The 19,234-nt window shown below is 43.1% G+C and overlaps 1 protein-coding gene across 3 annotated transcripts in view; it reads left to right on the forward strand.

The window, feature by feature from the left end:
* The first annotated feature begins 315 nt into the window (after positions 1 to 315).
* The window catches only part of LOC309568640 (serine/threonine-protein kinase BRSK2-like), a 496,199-nt gene continuing 477,280 nt past the window's right edge, over positions 316 to 19,234 (forward strand). For 2 of the 3 annotated variants that reach the window (XM_082274364.1, XM_082274365.1), the window contains exon 1: positions 320 to 1,100. In XM_082274364.1, coding sequence (XP_082130490.1) covers positions 992 to 1,100 — 109 coding nt within the window. In that variant the 5' untranslated portion in view covers positions 320 to 991. Of the gene's footprint in view, positions 1,101 to 19,234 lie in introns of all 3 variants that reach the window. The other variant, XM_082274362.1, reaches the window with a different exon arrangement.

The following is a 19,234-nucleotide window of genomic DNA, read 5'->3' on the forward strand; positions in this document are numbered from 1 at the left end:
AATAAATCATAGTTGGTGTATCCGAGCTGGTAGCGGATGACGAAATGGCCCAAGCAATACATTTAAAGGTCTTTGCTGAATAATAAATGGGGAGCTCTCCTCCCCACAGTCCTACCCTCCCGGAGATGGATTTTATTTCTGAACATTTGCTCGCCATCCCCATCTTTTTCCATGCGCCTAGTGGTTCAGATCTCCCAGCTGGTTTCAGATTGTGAATGGCTAATAACGTAAACTAATTTCTGAGGTCTTCACCCCTCCCCCAAACGCCATTCGCTTTCACTGTACTGTCTGCTGTGTGACTATCTGACTACAGCTGGTGCCTCCCCAGCAGGCTGCAGGGACTGAGTGTGCATGTGGGTGGAGGTGGGGAGTGGAGCACAGGAGAGCCAGTCAAGGGAAGGGTTAAACTAATTGTAGCTGTCACTGAATCCCCGGATGCTGATGTAAGGAGAGAGAGAGAAAGAGAGAGCAGCCTTGCACATTACAGAAGAGGAAGAGAGAGAGAGAGAAAGAGAGAGATTACAGAAGAAAAGCCTGTAAGGAGGGGGCCGGAATACATCATCAAAAACAGCAGCAGCAGCCTGAAGATCCGATCTGCATCCAGCAGTAGCCAGGGCTGCCTTCCTCCTGATGATGCTGGTACCAGGAGTGTAGCATCCCCTCCACCCTCCCCCTTCCTCTCTCTCCCCACTCCCCCCCTCCCCCCTTGGATGCATCAGCAAAGAGGAGCACAGATCAATTTCCCCCTTCTACCCCCCCATTAAAAAAAAAAGAAAAAAAAAAAAAAAAGAAAAAAAGAAGAGAACTCGTAGTAAAAAAAATTACAAGAAAAAATAAATAGAAGGGGATCCTTGAAGAAGAGTGGCAGGGAAGAGGACAGTCCACCCTCTGCACTGTCTTTCTCCCCCTGCTCTTTTGTTCTAGCCTGGGAGAAAAGGACAGGCCTGTATTATATTTTTTTTTTTAAGAAGAGGGATCTTATTCAGGAACCATGTCCAGTGGAAAGGAGGCAGGTGGAATTCACCCTTACCAGCAACAGCAACATGCCCAATACGTTGGACCCTACAGACTGGAAAAGACACTTGGCAAAGGACAGACAGGTGGGCCTTCATTCTTACTACTTGGGGATAATTCGCTTTAATAGTAATGATGGTATTTGCATGGTGTTGTTGCCCTTGGCGATGTCAAATGTGTAATGCAGAGTATTAGCTGGATACATTGAGTCAGTAGTCGGTATTTACATGGAGGGGGTTGAGATGACCAAGTAGAGTTATGAACCTTGTGTGGCTGGTGGATGAACTAATGGAGTTAAACCTCCATCTATGCAGAGCATCCTATGTATGTGATTTCCCTAACCTGGTCCTGGTTAGGAATAAGGGAACATCACTAAATCCCTACCCAAAGCTGCAGGATCTGTCTGCTTAGTATGCATGGATTATAACATGACAGTGCATAATGCTATATAATCTCTAATCTTGCAAGATTCCTACATTGTTCTTCTTCTAAATTAAATATGACACTTGCTGGTGTATTCTGCTTGTATCTACGGCAAAATTCCTGCCTGGGATGCTATGTTTATAAGCTGTGCTGGAAATGGTCTGCCCAGTGATGTAATTCTTCTGATCTGTGATGGGATAGATCACTGCTGATCTGTGATGGGATAGCTCATAATGTCATACAAGTGCTCTGTTCTGCCTTCTGTCATGTGAAGGTTTCTGGTTGGGATGTGATGGTCCTGTTCGGGGATGTGATCATGTGAAGGTTGCTTGTTGTTGGGATGTGATGGTCCTGTTTGGTGATGTGATCATGTGAAGGATCCATTCTGTGACTTGCAGGCTCCTTCCAGTCATAGGGGGCTTTATTTTTGTTTTTTTAATGAAGGTTCTATTCTCTGATGACTATAATAAGACTGTTGTGTCTTGTTACGTTTCTAGGGACCTTTCACAGGGATGTCCCCTATTACATGCTTACTGTATAATTAGTTTCGACGTTCTCGCCATATGTGTAGGTTACAGCTTCTGTCACTGCTGTTTAAATGACTCTGCTCTGCTGCAAATTAAACTTTTGTAAATGTCTTTCCTTCTAGAAATCTCTGATCAACTTTTTTTTTTTGCAGTGTATAAATAATATTTAATGTCATATGTGCCTTTTTTTTACATTTCTTAAGGCTGTTTTTATGGCAGCCTTGGTTCTGCCTTCTAGGATTATATAGGGTTATGTCTTTCATTGGTGTAAATAATTGATTAGTTGCTCTGCTGTATAGACCTGCATTATATATGGGATCCTGCTCTATGGAACTGCATTATACTGTACATCAGTGTCTTGCTCTAGGGACCTGCAGTATATATATAGCAGTTCCTCTGCAGTACTCATCTCATGATTTTAGTCTCTGATGTAATGATCAAATATGATAAAGGGCTATCACTGACATATATAGTGCTTCAGCCTCCAGCTGTGCTGACATCTCAAATAATTTCTAATCATCTACACATCAGCACATCGCTAGCACACCCTCCTTTACCCCATGACAGGGGTTCTCCACACCGAAAGGGTCTTTAATTCTCTTGGGTATAACAGAAAATGGAATGACACTTTTATTTAGTGGCCAAACCAGATTGCTGCCTGTTTTCGTACATGACGTGTAATGTCCTCATAACCAAACCACCTTCATCCCCCGGAAAAAGAGAACCTTTAATACAGCATTTGCATGCTTATTTTGGAGAGTGTATATTGGATTTGTATAATGTGTCTGAAGGAGAGAGTGTGGATTGAATGCACTGAATGGCTTGCGGCCCGCTTGGGATGCTTATAGAGTTGAATGACTTTCTGCTTCAATGCAGCATTCACATGCAGGGCAAAACATTCACGGTATGGGACAAGCTTCCTAAGAGGAGAGAGTCGATAGCAAATTGCATAATTATTCCAATAGATACAAGAATACTATTCACATGTTTATGTTTAAATAGATTCTGAAAAGACCTTGGGATGCTTGAGTATAGATCTCCAAAAACGCATGAGAGATTATTGACTATGTAAAGGTCACGTCATACACAGGCCTCAGAAAAATGATTGCTTAGATGAGAGCCAGCCTCAAGATTGAGATAATCACAAATAACTGTACTACCTGCGAGATCAATGCAAATAAAAAAATTAAAAAAAGAAATCCTGTTATGCCAACGACAGGAAGCAAAAACATTTGCAGTTGCTGCAATCTGTGCTTGCCATGCCTGGCACTATTTCAGGGATTGCATATACTGTTATGTCTGCCTCTCTGAGATCCCTACTACATGACCTCCTCCTACCTAGCCTAATGATTTCGCTGGAGGTAGGCAAGGATTTCTGTAGAACTTTGTGAACAGAGCAAGGAAACAAATAACTAAATATCTCAGCTTAAAAATGTGATGGTAAGGCAAGGATAGATGGTATGTCCACACATTTTTACATGAAAAACACTCAACATGTGATAGTAAAATCAAGGTCAATACATGTACTCAATCTGGGAATATGCTGTAAAATAATAAACACCCATAGCATGATGGCACCAAGCAGAGCTGGGCCTACCAATACGCCAAAGTACATTTCTGTCCCAGTACTTCTGAGTATATGGTTAGTTTAGAAAAGGGTTTTAACAGATGCATACCACTCTAAGTTCAAACTGTTTTCTGAAAATCAAACAACCAACAAGCTTCTAAATCAAAGACATGCTTGACAGCCATGATTATGATGACTTTAAATATTAGATTTAGTTGCTACTTTTTACATACATGGTATGATGGATATATGCTATGTTGTCAAAAGTATTTGAACACCTGCCTTTACACCCACATGATTGTTAATGGTCTCCCAGTCTTAGTCCATACGGTTTAATGAGTTGGCCCATCCTTTGCAGCTATAACAGCTTCAACTCTTATGGGAAGGCTGTCCACAAGGTTTTGGAGTGTGTATATGGGAATGTTTGCCCATTCTTCCAGAAGCGCATTTGTGAGGTCAAGCACTGACGTTGAACGAGAAGGACTGTCTCACAGTCCTGGCTCTAATTTATCCCAAAGGTGTTCTATCAGGTTGAGGTCAGGACTCTGTGCAGGCCAGTCAAGTTCCTCCACCCCAAACTCGCTCATCCAAGTCTTTATGGACCTTGCTTTGTGCATGTTGGAAGAGGAAGGGGCCATCCCCAAACTGTTCCCACAAAGCTGGGAGCATGAAATTGTCCAAAATGCTTGGTATGCTGATGCCTTAAGAGTTCCCTTCACTGGAACTAAGGGGCCAAGCCCATCCTCTGAAGAACAACCCCACACCATAATCCCCCATACACTAAATGATTTAAACCAGTGCACAAAGCAAAATGTATAAAGACATGGATGAGCGAGTTTGGGGTGGAGGAACTTTACTGGCCTGCACAGAGTCCTGACCTCAACCCAATAGAAGGTCTTTGGGATGACTTAGAATGGAGACTACAAGCCAGGCCTTCAGGTCAGGTCAGTGCCTGACCTCATGAATGCACTTCTTGAAGAATGGTCAAACATTCCAATAGACACACTCCTAAACCTTGTGGACAGCCTTCCAAGAAGAGTTGAAGCTAGCCTAGCTTCAAAGGGTGGGCAAACTCAATATTGAACCCTACAGACTAAGACTGGGATGCTATTAAAGTTCATGTGAGTGTAAAGGTAGGCGTCACAATACTTTTGACAATAGTATATATTTCCTACCATTTCTTTTCTTGGTTGACTTTACAGTAGTTTTTTTAGCACTTAAAATACAAATAAAGGTACAGTGGTCTAGCCTGGTGGTTTAGTGGATAGCAAGATTGCCTTGCTGCTTTGGATATCGAATTTTACTCCCAATAGGCATGCTATCTTCATGGAGTTTATTTGTTTTCCCCATGTTTTTCTAGGTTTTCCATGAAATCCAGAGCAACTGATAACTAGCTCCCTTCCAAACTGGCCTGTGTCTTTGTGTGAGATATGGACATAAGATTGTGAGCTTTTTGAAAAGAGACTGATGCGCAAAATTCCACGTTTTCTGTAAACATTCAGTAACATCTTGGTGCTAAAAATGTTGAGAAAAAAACAAAACAATATGATCTAGGTCAGTAATTTTCATCAGCGGCCCCCAATCAGTGGTTCATGGACCACTGATGGTCCATGAGAAAATTTTGGTGGTCCCCAGGGAATCTGCCAAAAATCAACATTGTGGTGGATGTACACCTCCAATGTTGTTTCCAGTGTTGATCTCAATGCGCGCTGACAGTAAATACTGCAGTGCATAGAGCAGAAGGTGAAGAAGAGGGGACTTCCAATGGCAGTACTGTGGGATGGAGCATGGAGCTTAAGCACAAGGCTGAATAAGAAGGTGATGAGTCTGTGTAATGCAGCAGTGTGAAGGGGGCAGAGAGCCGAAGCATTGTGTGTATAAGGCAGCAGAGTAATCCAGGGGGAGGTGGTGCAGTGAGCTGTAGCATTGTGTTAGTGGTCCATGGGATTCAAAATTGTGAGTTCAGTGGCGGCCCGTCCATTGGGAGCGCAGGGGCACCGCCCCCCCTAACCATACATCCGACCCCCTAATCTACATGCATGTCCTGAGTCCCATTTCCCGAATGGCAGAAAGGAGAGGCCACGCTATTGGCCAAGGAGGAGGGAGAAGACGCAGGGGAAGCCGCCACTGCCGCCGCCGGGGGAGGCCACCACCACCTGCCCTCTATGTCAGTCCAGGGTGAATGAGCCGGCGACAGGGGGGTGTTATGGTGTGCGAGCTGGTGTGGTTGGGGGGGATATGGTGTGGTCCGTCTGCCCCCCCAACCGGCCCATGGAGCACCAGCCACCACTGTGTGAGTTTAGTTGTTTGTGAGGTCTGAAAAGTTGTCGATCACTGATTTACATTACAAGGAATTCAGCAAATGTCATTGCAGATTTTTTACTTGCTTTCGTGCTGTAGATGCTGCGCAAATCACTCTGACGGTTACTAAACCCAGGAGCGTGCATTCACTATATCTGGTCTCCCACAGTACACAGAACATGAAAATGCAAAACTGCTAAATACCTTTTCTCATCAGCAGTATATAGCAGTCTTATGACTTCTATCAGTGTCTGGTTAAAGCTTGTAGGAGGAGTTTTCATTCTACTCTAACTGTCCTATGAGCCTGCAGGACCCCTGACTCTCTGTCTGGACAGTGGTGCTAATTGGCCCTGTGCTGATGAACCCTCCCTAGAAAAAAGAAACTCTATAGCAATACACACCAAACTGAGCATGTGCAGAGTGCCCCCATAACTCTGTACTATCAGGAGATAGATTGGGGTAAGTGGAGGAATGGGAAGATCAGAGAAGACAGGATCAAACAGCCTTTTTACACAATGCAGAGAATTAACCCCTTAGATTCCACAGTGTGTATAAAAAGCACGTTTTACTGCATATACAGACTGATTTCACTGTTGTGGGTTTAGTAACACTTTAAACTACCGGAAGTGGGAATGCGAAGTGTGATGTTTCTGCCATCTCTAATCACATAATCAGTCACAGTGTTGTCAGAGTTGTCATAAGGCAACAAAAAGCATTTTTCTAATCACATGAGCAGGAAGTAGATGTCTGTGGGTGTGCAGTATGCATACAGTATATAAAATGCCCCTTTTATTGTCATGGTTGCCATAGCTGCAAGGTAGTGACTAGATGGTTTAATCTTTTGGCAGTTATAGAAAATGACAGCTGGCTGCAGACTGAAATAGAAATGTTAGTTTTATTAATAATAAATGACATAATTCTGTAGCAGTTATGTACAGTATGTTACCTACTGGAATAGAGATTACTTTAAGGCCCTTTTCACAAAATCGGACCAATCAGGTACGCCTGTCCGTTTTTTAGGCCACCCTTTCTCCTCTATGGGGAGGCGGAGGTCTGCAGAGATGTGTTCGCTGACACCCGTCTGTCATCCAATCTGACAAGATCTTCCTAAAATAGACGGATGTCGATACGTTCGCCATCCGTCCAGTGCGTGGGATCGGATGGAATCGGATGAAAACAGACATGCTGTCCTTTTCAGTCAAGGAGAGTGGGACTCTTGACAGGTCTGTCCAGGGCTGCTGTTAGAAATCGTGGGGCCCCGTACAGACTACCTGGCAGGGACCCCCCAAGAAAATATTAAAGATATATTTAGCTAAAATTACAACAAAATCACTATTAGCAGACACAAATATAACATAACTCACATAATTCCTGCAAAATCTAAAAAAAAAAAAACTATGTTAAATAAAAAAGAAGATGTGATGAGAAAAATCTACAGGCTGGGCAGTTGGAGCTCAGTGATCAGAGAGACAGAGAGGGAGAAACAAAGTTACAATTTACAAATAAACTCCTGAGCAGAGATAAGTGCTGGGAGGGGGGCCCACACAAGGGAGGGGGATTAGTGAGGGACGACTGTTTCTTTCTCAGCAGATAAAAGCTGATAGCAGGGAGAGGGACAGATCAGATTCAGGTGCTGGAGAAAGATTTCTGTATTTGTTGTCCATCACTAATCCCCCTCTCTGTGTGGGCCCCCCTGTGAGCTCGGGCCCCCTACAAGAGGGCTGGTGGTCCCCCCCTATCAGCGGCCTTGGGTCTGTCTCTGCACAGTGAGCAGAGATGGATCTGTCATCCGCCTGCTCAGTGGGGATCAACACGGCGATCCCTGCTGAGCTAGCGGAGTCCACAGAGCAGATCGGCCCCATGTGAAAGGGGCCTTATACTTCCTTCGAACTTCACCCTAATCAAAAAAAAAAATTACAACAAAGGCACCTTTATAAATGTTTAGTAATGGCAATCTACAGATACCATTAAAAACTGCAGGATTTTTTTTTTTTTTTTTGCATACCTTATTTTTCTTTTCCTTCCCATTATTCTCACATTGCCCATTTTTACTGAGAGCAGAAGAATCAATCTCCCTTTACTTTCTGTAAGTCTGCCTAGAACTCTGGGTCTGCCTCCTGGAACATGTGACAGGAACTTCCCAGAATGCAGCTGTAAGGCCAGTGTGACATCACCAGTGCTTTAAAGAGACCAGGAAGTGGAAAAACAGTAGCTGTTTTTAGTAAAAGCAAAAAAAAATTGTTTAAATAACAAATGTAAGCTGAGCAACATGCAGAGCTGTATGCTGCTGTGATTTTTAGTCAATCGAGGGAAAAGGTCTGCTTTAACCTCCTTAGCGGTATTCCCGAGTGTGACTCAGGGTGGAATTTCAGTGCCACACTCGGGGTACTGCCAGGGAGCATCGCTGGATCCTGGTAGAGGGTACTTACCTTGTCCCTGGGATCCCACGATGTGTTCCTGCAGCATACGGCGTCTGGATCTTCCACCTGATGCTCTGTGCCCCGACTTCCGTTCCATGCGAGTGTAACGTCGCAAGGGGGTTGGAACTGGCGACTAATTTGAAAAGTAAAACACACAAACACATCGATATATTGTTATCCTATTGGATTACATTACTCAATAAAATTCATTGACATTGGTTTGCCCCCCAGTGCCCTTGCCTGCAGTTTTACTGTACTATATATATATGCAAACTGTGGGGGGCGCCCCTGCGCTCCTTATGGACTGACCGCTCCTGGGGTTAGTGCATTCCCATGTGTGTAATTGACGTGAATGTGTCCTATATGTGTATGCACACACGTGCACATTACACATACAACTTTTTATTTTTGCTTCCTAGTGCTGTATACTAATTATATGTTTATGCTCTTAGTGCAAGCATGTGGACCAAGCCCTTTGAATAGGCAGTCATTAACAAAAATGATACTCTTCACATGGCATGTCCTGTTATAGTTTTTTCACCTTTGTCTTAAAGCAAGGATGCTAACTTCACTGTTTTATATACAGGTAGTCAACTAAATCTAGGTACTAAATAAGATCCTAAATATAAAAACAGGAGATGCAAACCTTGGAAAATCTCCAAATGCTTTCTGTCGACTTCATAAATAAACTGAAAATGAACACTTGCTGAAAATTATTACTAGTCTCTTTTTTAAAGTCCAGGCCTACATTTATAAACCAGCAGATAAAGAAAGCATGGGGCAGGTTTGGTGGCCAGAAATGAGACCATAAGAAGTTGTTGTTACTTTTTAAAAAAATATGACGGCTGCCTATATCCGATCAGTGAGGTTACATTACCGGGACCTATTAAATCTGTGACCTTCTACGGGTGGACTGTATTGATTTTTCTTAACACCATATGCTCTAGCAGAAGACCTACATATCTGTGTCAATACTATGAATACATACTAACAAATCTCCTCAAACCTCAGAGGAAAGGCCTCTTAAAGGCACTCTATAATCTGCTATTCTGGCTAATCATGCCAAATTAGTGTTAGCATGAGCAGGCTGATAAGGTCTTGCGTGACCATTATAATTAGTAACCACTTTATTGGACAGATTTAGGTCTTGCTGTGAATTTTGCTGCAGAGAGGCGTAAACAAATCTCTAGACCGGCCTTTCTCAACCTTTTCAACACAGAGGAACCCTTGAAATCATTTTCAGGTCTCAGGGAACCCCTGCTAAAAATGACTATTTACAGCTCATGATACATTAGTGTGCTGGTCAGTGGGATGAATGCTCCTTACACTTGTGGACATTGGCAAGAATTACCTTCTTCCAGATAGCTAAAAAAGATTAGTGGTGTCAGGGGAACTCATCAGAGAGGCAGAAATTGCTCATTGCTCAAAGAACCCCTAGCAACCTCTGGAGGAACCCTAGGGTTCCATGGAACCCTGGTTGAGAACCACTGCTCTAGACCATACTAAGGCTCCATGCACACTAGCTTAAAGCAGGGCTCCAGGCTCCCCTCAAATAATTAAGAGTAAATTAATACTGTAGCTGCCGACTTTTAAAATAAGAACACTTATACACCCCTGGATCAAGCGATAACCTTCTTCAATCAGCTGCGGGTGCAGGCACTGGCATCTGAAGTAAGGAATACAAGAAGTGAAGCCTTGTGGCCTCACAGCGTTTCCTTGTGAATGGTCCTGTAGTGCTGTTGGACCTGTGATGTGTCCCAGATGACTGCAGAGGACGTCCTACCCAGAAGTTTGGTGAAAAAACTGAAAAAAGTTTAGGTATATTGCCTTACACATGACATAACTGCAGATACCTCTTGAAAGCAATAAGTACACTCTAATGGCGCTTTTCCACTGCATGGAACCGAACGGTTCGGCTCACTTTTGCGCTTTTCCACTGCATGGTACCGCATGGTACGGTCAGGGCCGCTGATAGGGCAGTACAACCAGCCCTGTTGTAGCGGGCCCGGGCTCTATCAGTCCAGCAGGGGGGCCCGGGAAGCTTTACAGTTGTTTCTGCTTAAATAAATAAAAAGGTTTTTCTAAACCATCTTCAACTTGTTTGTTTTTTGAGGGTAATTTCCTGGGCCCCCTCGGGTTAACATTAGGGGCCCAGCAGGAGATGTCAGCACTGAGCAGAGGAGGGACTTCTTTTCCTTTTTCGGGGCGCAGGCAGACAAGCTTATGTGCTGCCATATAGTTCCGGTCACGGCCATCCACTGCCTATGTTTTCACTGGCGGAGTGATATTTTTCTACACTGCTCCCTCAGTAAGTTCCACGGACAGAGGAAGAGACTGATGTGAGGCAGGCTGGAGGCTGAGAGGGCACTGCAGGCTTAATCCGATGGCTGGGGGAGGTGTACAGCTTCACACACTGACTACCAAGGAAGGAAGGTACACTACACTCCCTGACTCCCCACTGTATGCCTACTATCATAATGACGATCAGATCACAGCAGCTGCTCTGTCAGTGTCACATTGCTGTTGGGTGCTGATTTTGTTAACTTTATGGCTGTACTGTGTTACAGATTGTAACACAGTACAGCCATAACAGAATCAGCAACCAACAGTGACACTGTGACAGAGGAACAGAGAAGCTGCTGTACTCTGATCATTATAATGATGGTAATCATAACCATGAGATGCTTGCTTACATCTCTGTTTGGAGGGCAGTAAATGGCTGAGCTGTGTTTTTAAAACCCCCAACAACTCCCCATAAGAATTATTTGCCCAAGCATTCCACTTAGATCTGCCAGTCAATTTTTTGTGCATACCTCTATGTAGATCTACAGAAATCCACATACACCACAGTGGATAGGGGTGGACTGGTGATGGCTCTATGGATGGACAGATGTAAATGGAAATGACAGACAAGGACTGCTGTCTGTTTACATCCACCTACCTCTGGATATGTCCAGTTCCCAAAAAAAAAAAATGGAAAAGGACTGCATCCTTGTCTATTTTCCAGACCTAAGCATGACAGATCAAACATAGCCTGATGTAAATGGACACATTTCCATTTACATCTGTCCATCCATAGAACCATCACCAGTCCACCCCTATCCACTGTGTGGTATACGCGGGCATAGACTGAACTGGCACAGATGTTTTAACACTGCCATCTATGCCGAGAAGCTCCAGTTCAGCAGGGAATCCACTCATGGATCCCTTGCTAAGCAGATGTTTCAAAGAGCCCTTATGCTGGAAAGGTAGCGGGATGGAAAGTACATATGTCACAACTGCAAAGCTTTTTGCACAGCAAAAATTGTCCCCACTGGACCACCCACCACGTTGCCTACTGGCCACTATCCTATTCAACTGTTATTAGGATTTTGAAGTGGTTAAAACAGGTGCTGAAGAGGTGATACAATGCCTCCTCCCACCAGCCAAATGCTCTCTGAAGAGAGATCTGAATGCAGATCACTCTTCAAAGAGCAATGCTAGTGTGAAATAGCTCATACAGATTTTAAATAATTATAATTGCATGCTTCAGCTGATTTAAAGGCATCATAAATGTACCTTAAGGCTTCAAGGATAAGTTCACCTTTTAAAAAAAATAATAAATGCACATTTTTTTTGCAGTTAAAAAAATGTGCATTTATTTTGTTTTCTTTTGGAGCCTGTAAAGCATTGCACCAGCAATCAGCAGATCCCTGGTGCCATGTAGGTCTTCTTCAGATCGTCAGTATATCTGTGTACCTGTACATCCCGTATGGGCTTGCAGATACACTGACAGGAAAAAATCAAAGAACTACCACGGTGCTCCACAGCACCATTGTAGTTCTTTGAGAACTACAATGGTGGGGGGAGAGGCGGCTGCAGGATTTGGAACATGTTACATGTTCCACCCAAAATCGGGTGGTCAAGGTCAACTTATGCTTTAAAGAAAATCTACAGTATGCCTTAAAGTCAGCCGCAGCATTCTCATTAAAAAGGGATGATCTCAGGTTTGTTTGAAGCCTAGTCTAATCAAATTTTTAACAGGCAGGAGAAAAATAAATATCACTTGAGGACCAAGGCTGCATTTTGTTGATGTGGGTGGGGTCGGGGTGGGGCCCGCTGAGGTGGGCGGGGTCGGGGTGGGGCCCGCTGAGGTGGGCGGGGTCAGGGGCCCCGCTTAGGTAGGCTGTACGGGGCCCCGTGATTTCTAACAGCGGCCCTGGGTACGGTGTTGGAACGGTTCGGTATGGTACGGTACGGCGGCGCTTTTCCACTACATGGAACCGAACAGTACGGCTCGCTTAAACAGTACCAACTCGGTTGTGGTTCCAAGAGGGCCGTACCGGTACCATATGCCACAATCCTTTGCATGCAGCCTTGACTGTTTGTCACTACTAGCCACTGATTGGTCAGAGAATCATTGTTATCCCACCCACTTACTATTAGTGGAAAAGCAAACCGTACCAAACCGTACCGAACCATTCCAACACCGTACCATGCGGTACCATGCAGTGGAAAACCAAACCGAGCCAAGCAGGGCCAAGTGGAGCCGAGCCGGTACTTGCAGTGGAAAAGTGCCATATGTCAGTTTTTAACCCCAACAATCTGATGCCCACAGTATCAATAATTTCCCACTCTGTAGAGTGAACCAGTTACTAAAACTAGAATGGAAACTGATTGAAACTGCACAATGCAGTGACGTTCAAGAATGTCCACTATAGTTTTTGATGGTTTGGTCAGTTCAAACTCGGAAACAAATGAAATCTTGGGTGGCAGATGGATGTGGTGGAAGTCTCCGAAATTGGCAGATGTATTGCCTGTATTGGGCTAATCATATTTAATACTATTTACATTTTTTGTTTCTTGGGGGAGATTAGGCACTTTATTTTATTATTTGTTAATTTATTTTATTTAATTCATTTTTTTGACAATTGTGCAGTGCAAAGTGCAGTAGATTACAAAGTTTACTAGGTACTGTATCAGTGGTACAACTAAAGCAGGAATAGGAGGGAGAGAATAGATGTTTATAAAATGACTCATACCTGTTGGATAGTGTGAGGACATCTTTGCTTTGTTAATAAATAGATATATACAGCGCTATATAAAACCTAAAAGTGCTAAATAATCAATAAAGTGACCATGTGCTTAATATAAAGAATAAAAATACAATAAAAGATTTTATCTCATAAAAGTGCTTAATAAAGTGTCCATAAAATGTATTAGAAAAGAATGTGCATAAATAGTCCAATCCACGAGTTGATCAAACCGTGAAAATAAATACAAGGGTTTTTCACGGTTTGTATTTATTTTCACGGTTTGATCAACTCGTGGATTGGACTGTTTTTGCACATTCTTTTCTAATACATTTTATGGACACTTTATTAAGCACTTTTATGAGATAAAATCTTTTATTGTATTTTTATTCTTTATATTAAGCACATGGTCACTTTATTGATTATTTAGCACTTTTAGGTTTTATATAGCGCTGTATATATCTATTTATTATTGAATCATCATACTTCCGCTAGTGAGGAAGTTTTAATATAGCTGCTGTATATTATTGCACAATTGATTGTGATATTTTCACATCTTTACCCTTCTAATTGGGTTTAAGCACGTTGTCACTTTAATAATTTATAATTGCGCTGATTATTTCTTTTGCACACATCTTTGCTTTGTATAATGTCATCTTCAAGGCCTTAACATTAAGGTCCCTTCACCTTTTCTCCGACCAGTTCAGTTAAAGTGTGCTACTGTGCACATGTTAAAGAATATGTTACCCCAACATTTCAAATTCCTGATATGTGCCTGCTGTACCACGTACTTGTATGAAAAAGTGTCCTGTTCTCTTTGTATTGCCTCCTTTGTGTGAAATATCTGGCGTTCCTGCCAGTCCCTCTGATTTACTATTAAAAACTGACCACGCAGGCATAAAAACACAGTGTGGTTAGTTCTCTAGCTATGTTGAGAACTCAACCTGCTCTCCTCCAATGATCAAACTTGTCCTGACACACCCTCCCTGCACAGCCATTCACTGGGAAGACCAGTGCTCTGCTGTTTCTCCTCCCCAAGCTCTCTAAGATCCTTATGCAGCTAAGAACAGAGGGTATGCAATCACTTATTAAAAAATAAAAGGGAGAAAAGGTAATTTATAATGTTTTATAAATAAATAGACAAGTGCTCTATGTTTGTTGTTCTAAGGCAGCTCAGTTAATTTAATCAAAACCAGACCTGCACCTTTTTTGACTCTATACACATTGTGGTGAACTGTAGTACTGCAGTATGGGTCTATCAGTACCTACTTTACTGTGTGCTGGGATGCCATTATAAATGAATAGCACCACAACACGCACTGCTGTGTGTTTTACTGCAAAGGACTCCTAAAGTGTGTCAGAAGACAAATCCTTTTTTTTTTTTTGTTCACACTTTTTTTTAGCCTCATGCACACTGGACAATATAAAGACGCCAGTAGCCTTACTTAGCTGTAGAAAGCTGTAGCTATAGAATGAGGTTTGCAGCATTTTTGCAGTAGCGTTTTTTTTTTTTTTTTTTTTGGGGGGATTTTGTAGCTATACTCCAACAAAAGCTTATGGCTCAAAAAAACACTGATAAACGCTGAATAGCTGGATTTTTTAGCGTTTTTAAGCTCTTATCAGAGATACAGTGTTTTTACAGCTGAAAAACTCCTCTTAATGTCTTATGCACAGTGGACGTTATAAAAACACCAGTAGCATTAGCTGTAGAAAACTGTAGCTGTGGAATGAGTTTTTCAGCCTTTTTTTCAGCCTTTTTTATTTTTAGCTGTAGCATTTATTAGCAAAACTATAATCCTACAAAGGCTTATGGCTTTAGCGTTTTTAAGCTTTTATAAGAGTTAGGGCTCTTTCATACGGGCGATCCGATCAGATCCGCCTGTCAGTTTTTTAGGCGGATCTGATCAGATCCTCCATGCAGCTCTATGGGGCAGCGGATGTCAGCGGAGACACCTCCGCTAACACCCGCTGCCATCCGTATCCGATCTTGTCCGTGAAATCTGGACGGATGGAAACCCTATTTTTCCATCCGTTCAGGGATTGGATCGGATCGGATGAGAGCGGACAGGCGGTCCGCTCTCATCCGATCCCCCATAGAGAGCAGCGGGAGCTGTGACACCTCCCTCTCCGCACTACAAGCGGAGACGGAGCTGTCATCCGCCAACTCAGCGGGGATCGGCGGATCACTCCCCGTGAAGAGAGAACAGCAGTTTGCTGTTGTAAACACAGCAGACCGTTGATCTCACAGCAATCAATACAGGGCTCCTGTGTTCCTCCTATTTAGGAACACAGGTCTCTGTATTGATTTCACAGGCCCATCCCCCTCACAGTTAGAAAACACCCCCTAGGCTCACATTTAACCCTTTGATTGCCCCTGGGTTAACCCCTTCCTTGACAGTGTCATTATTACAGTAACAGTCCCCCCCAAAAGTGTCAAAAATGGTCAGTTAGGGGTCCGATCTGTCCACCGCAATGTCGCAGTCCCGCTAAAAATCACTGATCGCCGCCATTACTAGCAAGTAAATAAATAAATAAACAAAAATTACATAGTAGACACGACAATGTAGACGCGATAACTTTTGCGCTATCTTTTGCACCATCAAACAAAATACGCTTATTGGTATTTTTTTAACCAAAAATATGTAGCAGAATACAAATTGGCCTAAATTGATGAAAAAAATAGATTTTTACATTTTTTTGGGAATGTTATATAGCAGAAAGTGAAAAATATTGTTTTTTTTTTTTTCGGAATTGTCGCACTTTTTTGTTTATAGCGCAAAAAATAAAAAACACAGAGGTGATCAAATACCACCAAAAGAAAGCTCCATTTGTGGGGAAAAAAGGACATCAATTTTGATTGGGTACAGCGTCGCCTGTTCATTAAGGGGGAATATCTTCCGGTCCATAAGTGGTTAATCACATAACATACTGCATATATAATATATTACATAGGAACCTTAAAAGCTGTCCTTTTTAGCACAAATATAAAGTACACTTATAATATTTTAGCATTTCCTTATTAAAAAACTGCCAGCAGAACTATTTAGTTTGATTCATTTTACTTCTAATTCTACATTCTAATTTTGCAGTTGCATTTAATTTTTATTTTTTTTTGCAACTACAGTAATTATCCATATTGTTTTAGTTAACAACCGAGCTGCTATAGATACTTAGCAAGCATAATTGGTTCTGGATTTTCTGCATTTATCTATGTGATCTGGCTGAACCTCCCCTCTTCTACTACAAAACAGAGCTTGTCGTGTTTCACAGCATTGGATGAGTTGGACTGGAAATGCAGCTCTTCCCAGCACTATAAATATAATGTATATAACTGCCAATATATTGTTTTTTAGGGCGAACTTCTGTTTGCATATAGCAACATTTACTGCCTACCATTACTCTCGCTACATGGCAATAATGAGAGTGGACCTTTCAGTAATTTTACAATTGTGCGTCAATACATTTTTGACATGTCACAATAAACAGATGCGTTCTTATTTTTCAAAAAGTTATACAGTACCTTTGATCACTAAAAAGCAGTCCTCAAAGGACCATCACTCTAAGGCCGGCCATACATGGCTTGATTTGGCTGAGATTTGAACCGTTAATGGGCAGGCTGATCGATCAACTTGGGTACAACCAGCCTGACGGATTCTCTTTTACTATTATCGCTAGCAGCTGCTATAGCCACTAGGGGTAATCACTGTCTTCTTCTCCCAGCAAATCACTGTCCCCCCCCCCCCCCCCCCCGCTGGGAGCAGACAATTGCAGGAGGGATTCCCTTGTCAGCACTGTCTGTTGATGGGGGAATCATGCAAATTTCTTTCCTGCTACCCATGGTTGCAGGAAGGACATTCGCATAGTGTATGGCCTGCCTAAATGTCATGTCATGTTGCCTGCCTCCTCCCCTTCCCTCTCTTAAAATTGGACATCACCTTGTTTTCCAATTTAATGTAATTTATTTGTGCTTTGCCTTGGTGAGATCTACATTTTTTCCTCTTACCCCCTGCATGCAGGGCCACCATCAGGGGGGTACAGCCCATACACATGTAGGGGGGCCAGGTGTCCCGGGGGGCCCCAAACAGGGTAGGGTTGCCATCTGTCCTTGCAATACCATTCAATTGTAAGCTCGGCCAATCCCTTGCAGACTGGCACAATGTAGGGGGTCCTGCCTCACTAGCCCTCACACACAGCTGTAGACCCTGCCCTCCCCTGTTCTCCAGCTGTTCACGCCTGGACAGGAGGGGCAGCATTTACTAGAACCATTCACCTTTATTTTCCTGGGATGGAGACGATGGAACTGGAGGAGGAGGAGGACATGGGATGAAAGAGGACATGGGAATGGAGGAGAAGTAGGACATGGGACTGGAGGAGGATAACGACATGGTTGGCGCGCCCTGGGGAATGTTGGTGGTCAGGTCCGGGGGGGGGGGATGGGGGGCCAGCCCTAAAACTGTGTTAGGGGCCCCAAAATTTCTGATGGCTGCCCTGCCTGCATGTGTGCAGATATGCCATGGGGCTTCCAGTTTCCCAAGGAAGCCATGTGGCACAGCTGTGCATGGACAGGTTTCCGTGACCATCAACGTCCCAAAATGACTATTAGGGAAGCCCCAACCTTCACCATCTTCGGGCATGAGCAGAAAATCACCTGCATGTCCACAGATATGCTGAAGGGTTCTGGCAGGATCCAAAGGCTGGGCAGAGCCTTTTGACAAACCTTGCCCATTCCCCATAATGGCGGCACTGAAGGAGGGCAGAGCCATCTGAGAGAAGGACTGAAGGTTGACTTTAAGCTCCAGTCCAGTTACTTTACTGAGCCTGAGATGATGTCGGTATGCTGCTCCTCTTTTCTAGTAATCAGACCTAAACACTGAAATATTATAGCAATTTCCCAAAGTAAGAGACTGTAGTAGGAGGCTATTCCATGTCAGACGTTTGTGAACACAGCCAAGGACTGCAACGGCACAGGATATACATGATGGTTTTCTCTCTGAGCCAGTATGTTATTCCAAGAAATAGAAGTGACATTGGATAATACCTTAACAAAGATTACATTTTCCTTCTAGAGAGAAAACAGATGAAGATATTGTGAGGAGGAGTAATTCCTTGGAGACATTAAAAACCTGCACATGTTATGCCTACCCATGAAAAAATATTTATAATTGCTATTTCTCCTTTAATTGTCATTGCACATGCAGTTTGCATACTGTACATGCAAAAATGGTATTAATAATGGTAGTCTATGCAGTAGTGTTTGAACAACCATCACAAATAACCTCAAGATAACACTGAGACTTTTGAAGTACCAAGCCACAACAGAATGCCTAATATTTTTTTTTAATTATCACACAAAAATGACTATATTCTTGATACTGAAGCCTCCATATACAGCACTCCTAATACTACTGACTAGCTACGTCTAGGTAAAACAATTGCATTTTCTTTTTTTTACACAAATGTGTTACATTGAAGTTACTTGCATATCATAGTTCTGGTCAGGGCTTTTTTCAGCGGGAACATGGGGGAACGCAGTTCCGGCACCTTCAGCACTGACTGTTTATAGTCGTAAGGGGTACTGGGGTATGCTGCAGGGTCTATTGATTGATCTTTTTTTGCAGGTGGTTCTATTGTTGCTGAGGAGGTCTATTATTGCTGGTGGGGGACCTACATTGCGGATCAGTCGTTGCTGGGAGAGATCTACTTTTGAGAGAGGGGTATATTTTTGCTGGCTAAGACCCCATTCAGACTAGCGCGACTTGTCAGGCTGACAAGTCGCGGTTGGTCGCTCGCCATTGAGTAGTACAGGACCCGTTCTAATAGGAGCGACACAAGTCGCTCCGACTTAGAAAGAGGGTCCTGTACTACTTTGGGGCGACCTAAGAGCGACTTGGATAGACTTCCATTATGTGAAGTCCCTGCAAGTCGCTCCGAAGTCGCGGTGCACGCTGTGTACCGTGACTTCACAGGTCG

This window comes from Pelophylax lessonae (genome assembly GCF_965119305.1).
Source record: "Pelophylax lessonae genome assembly, chromosome: 12".
Classification (NCBI taxonomy): Eukaryota; Metazoa; Chordata; class Amphibia; order Anura; family Ranidae; genus Pelophylax; species Pelophylax lessonae.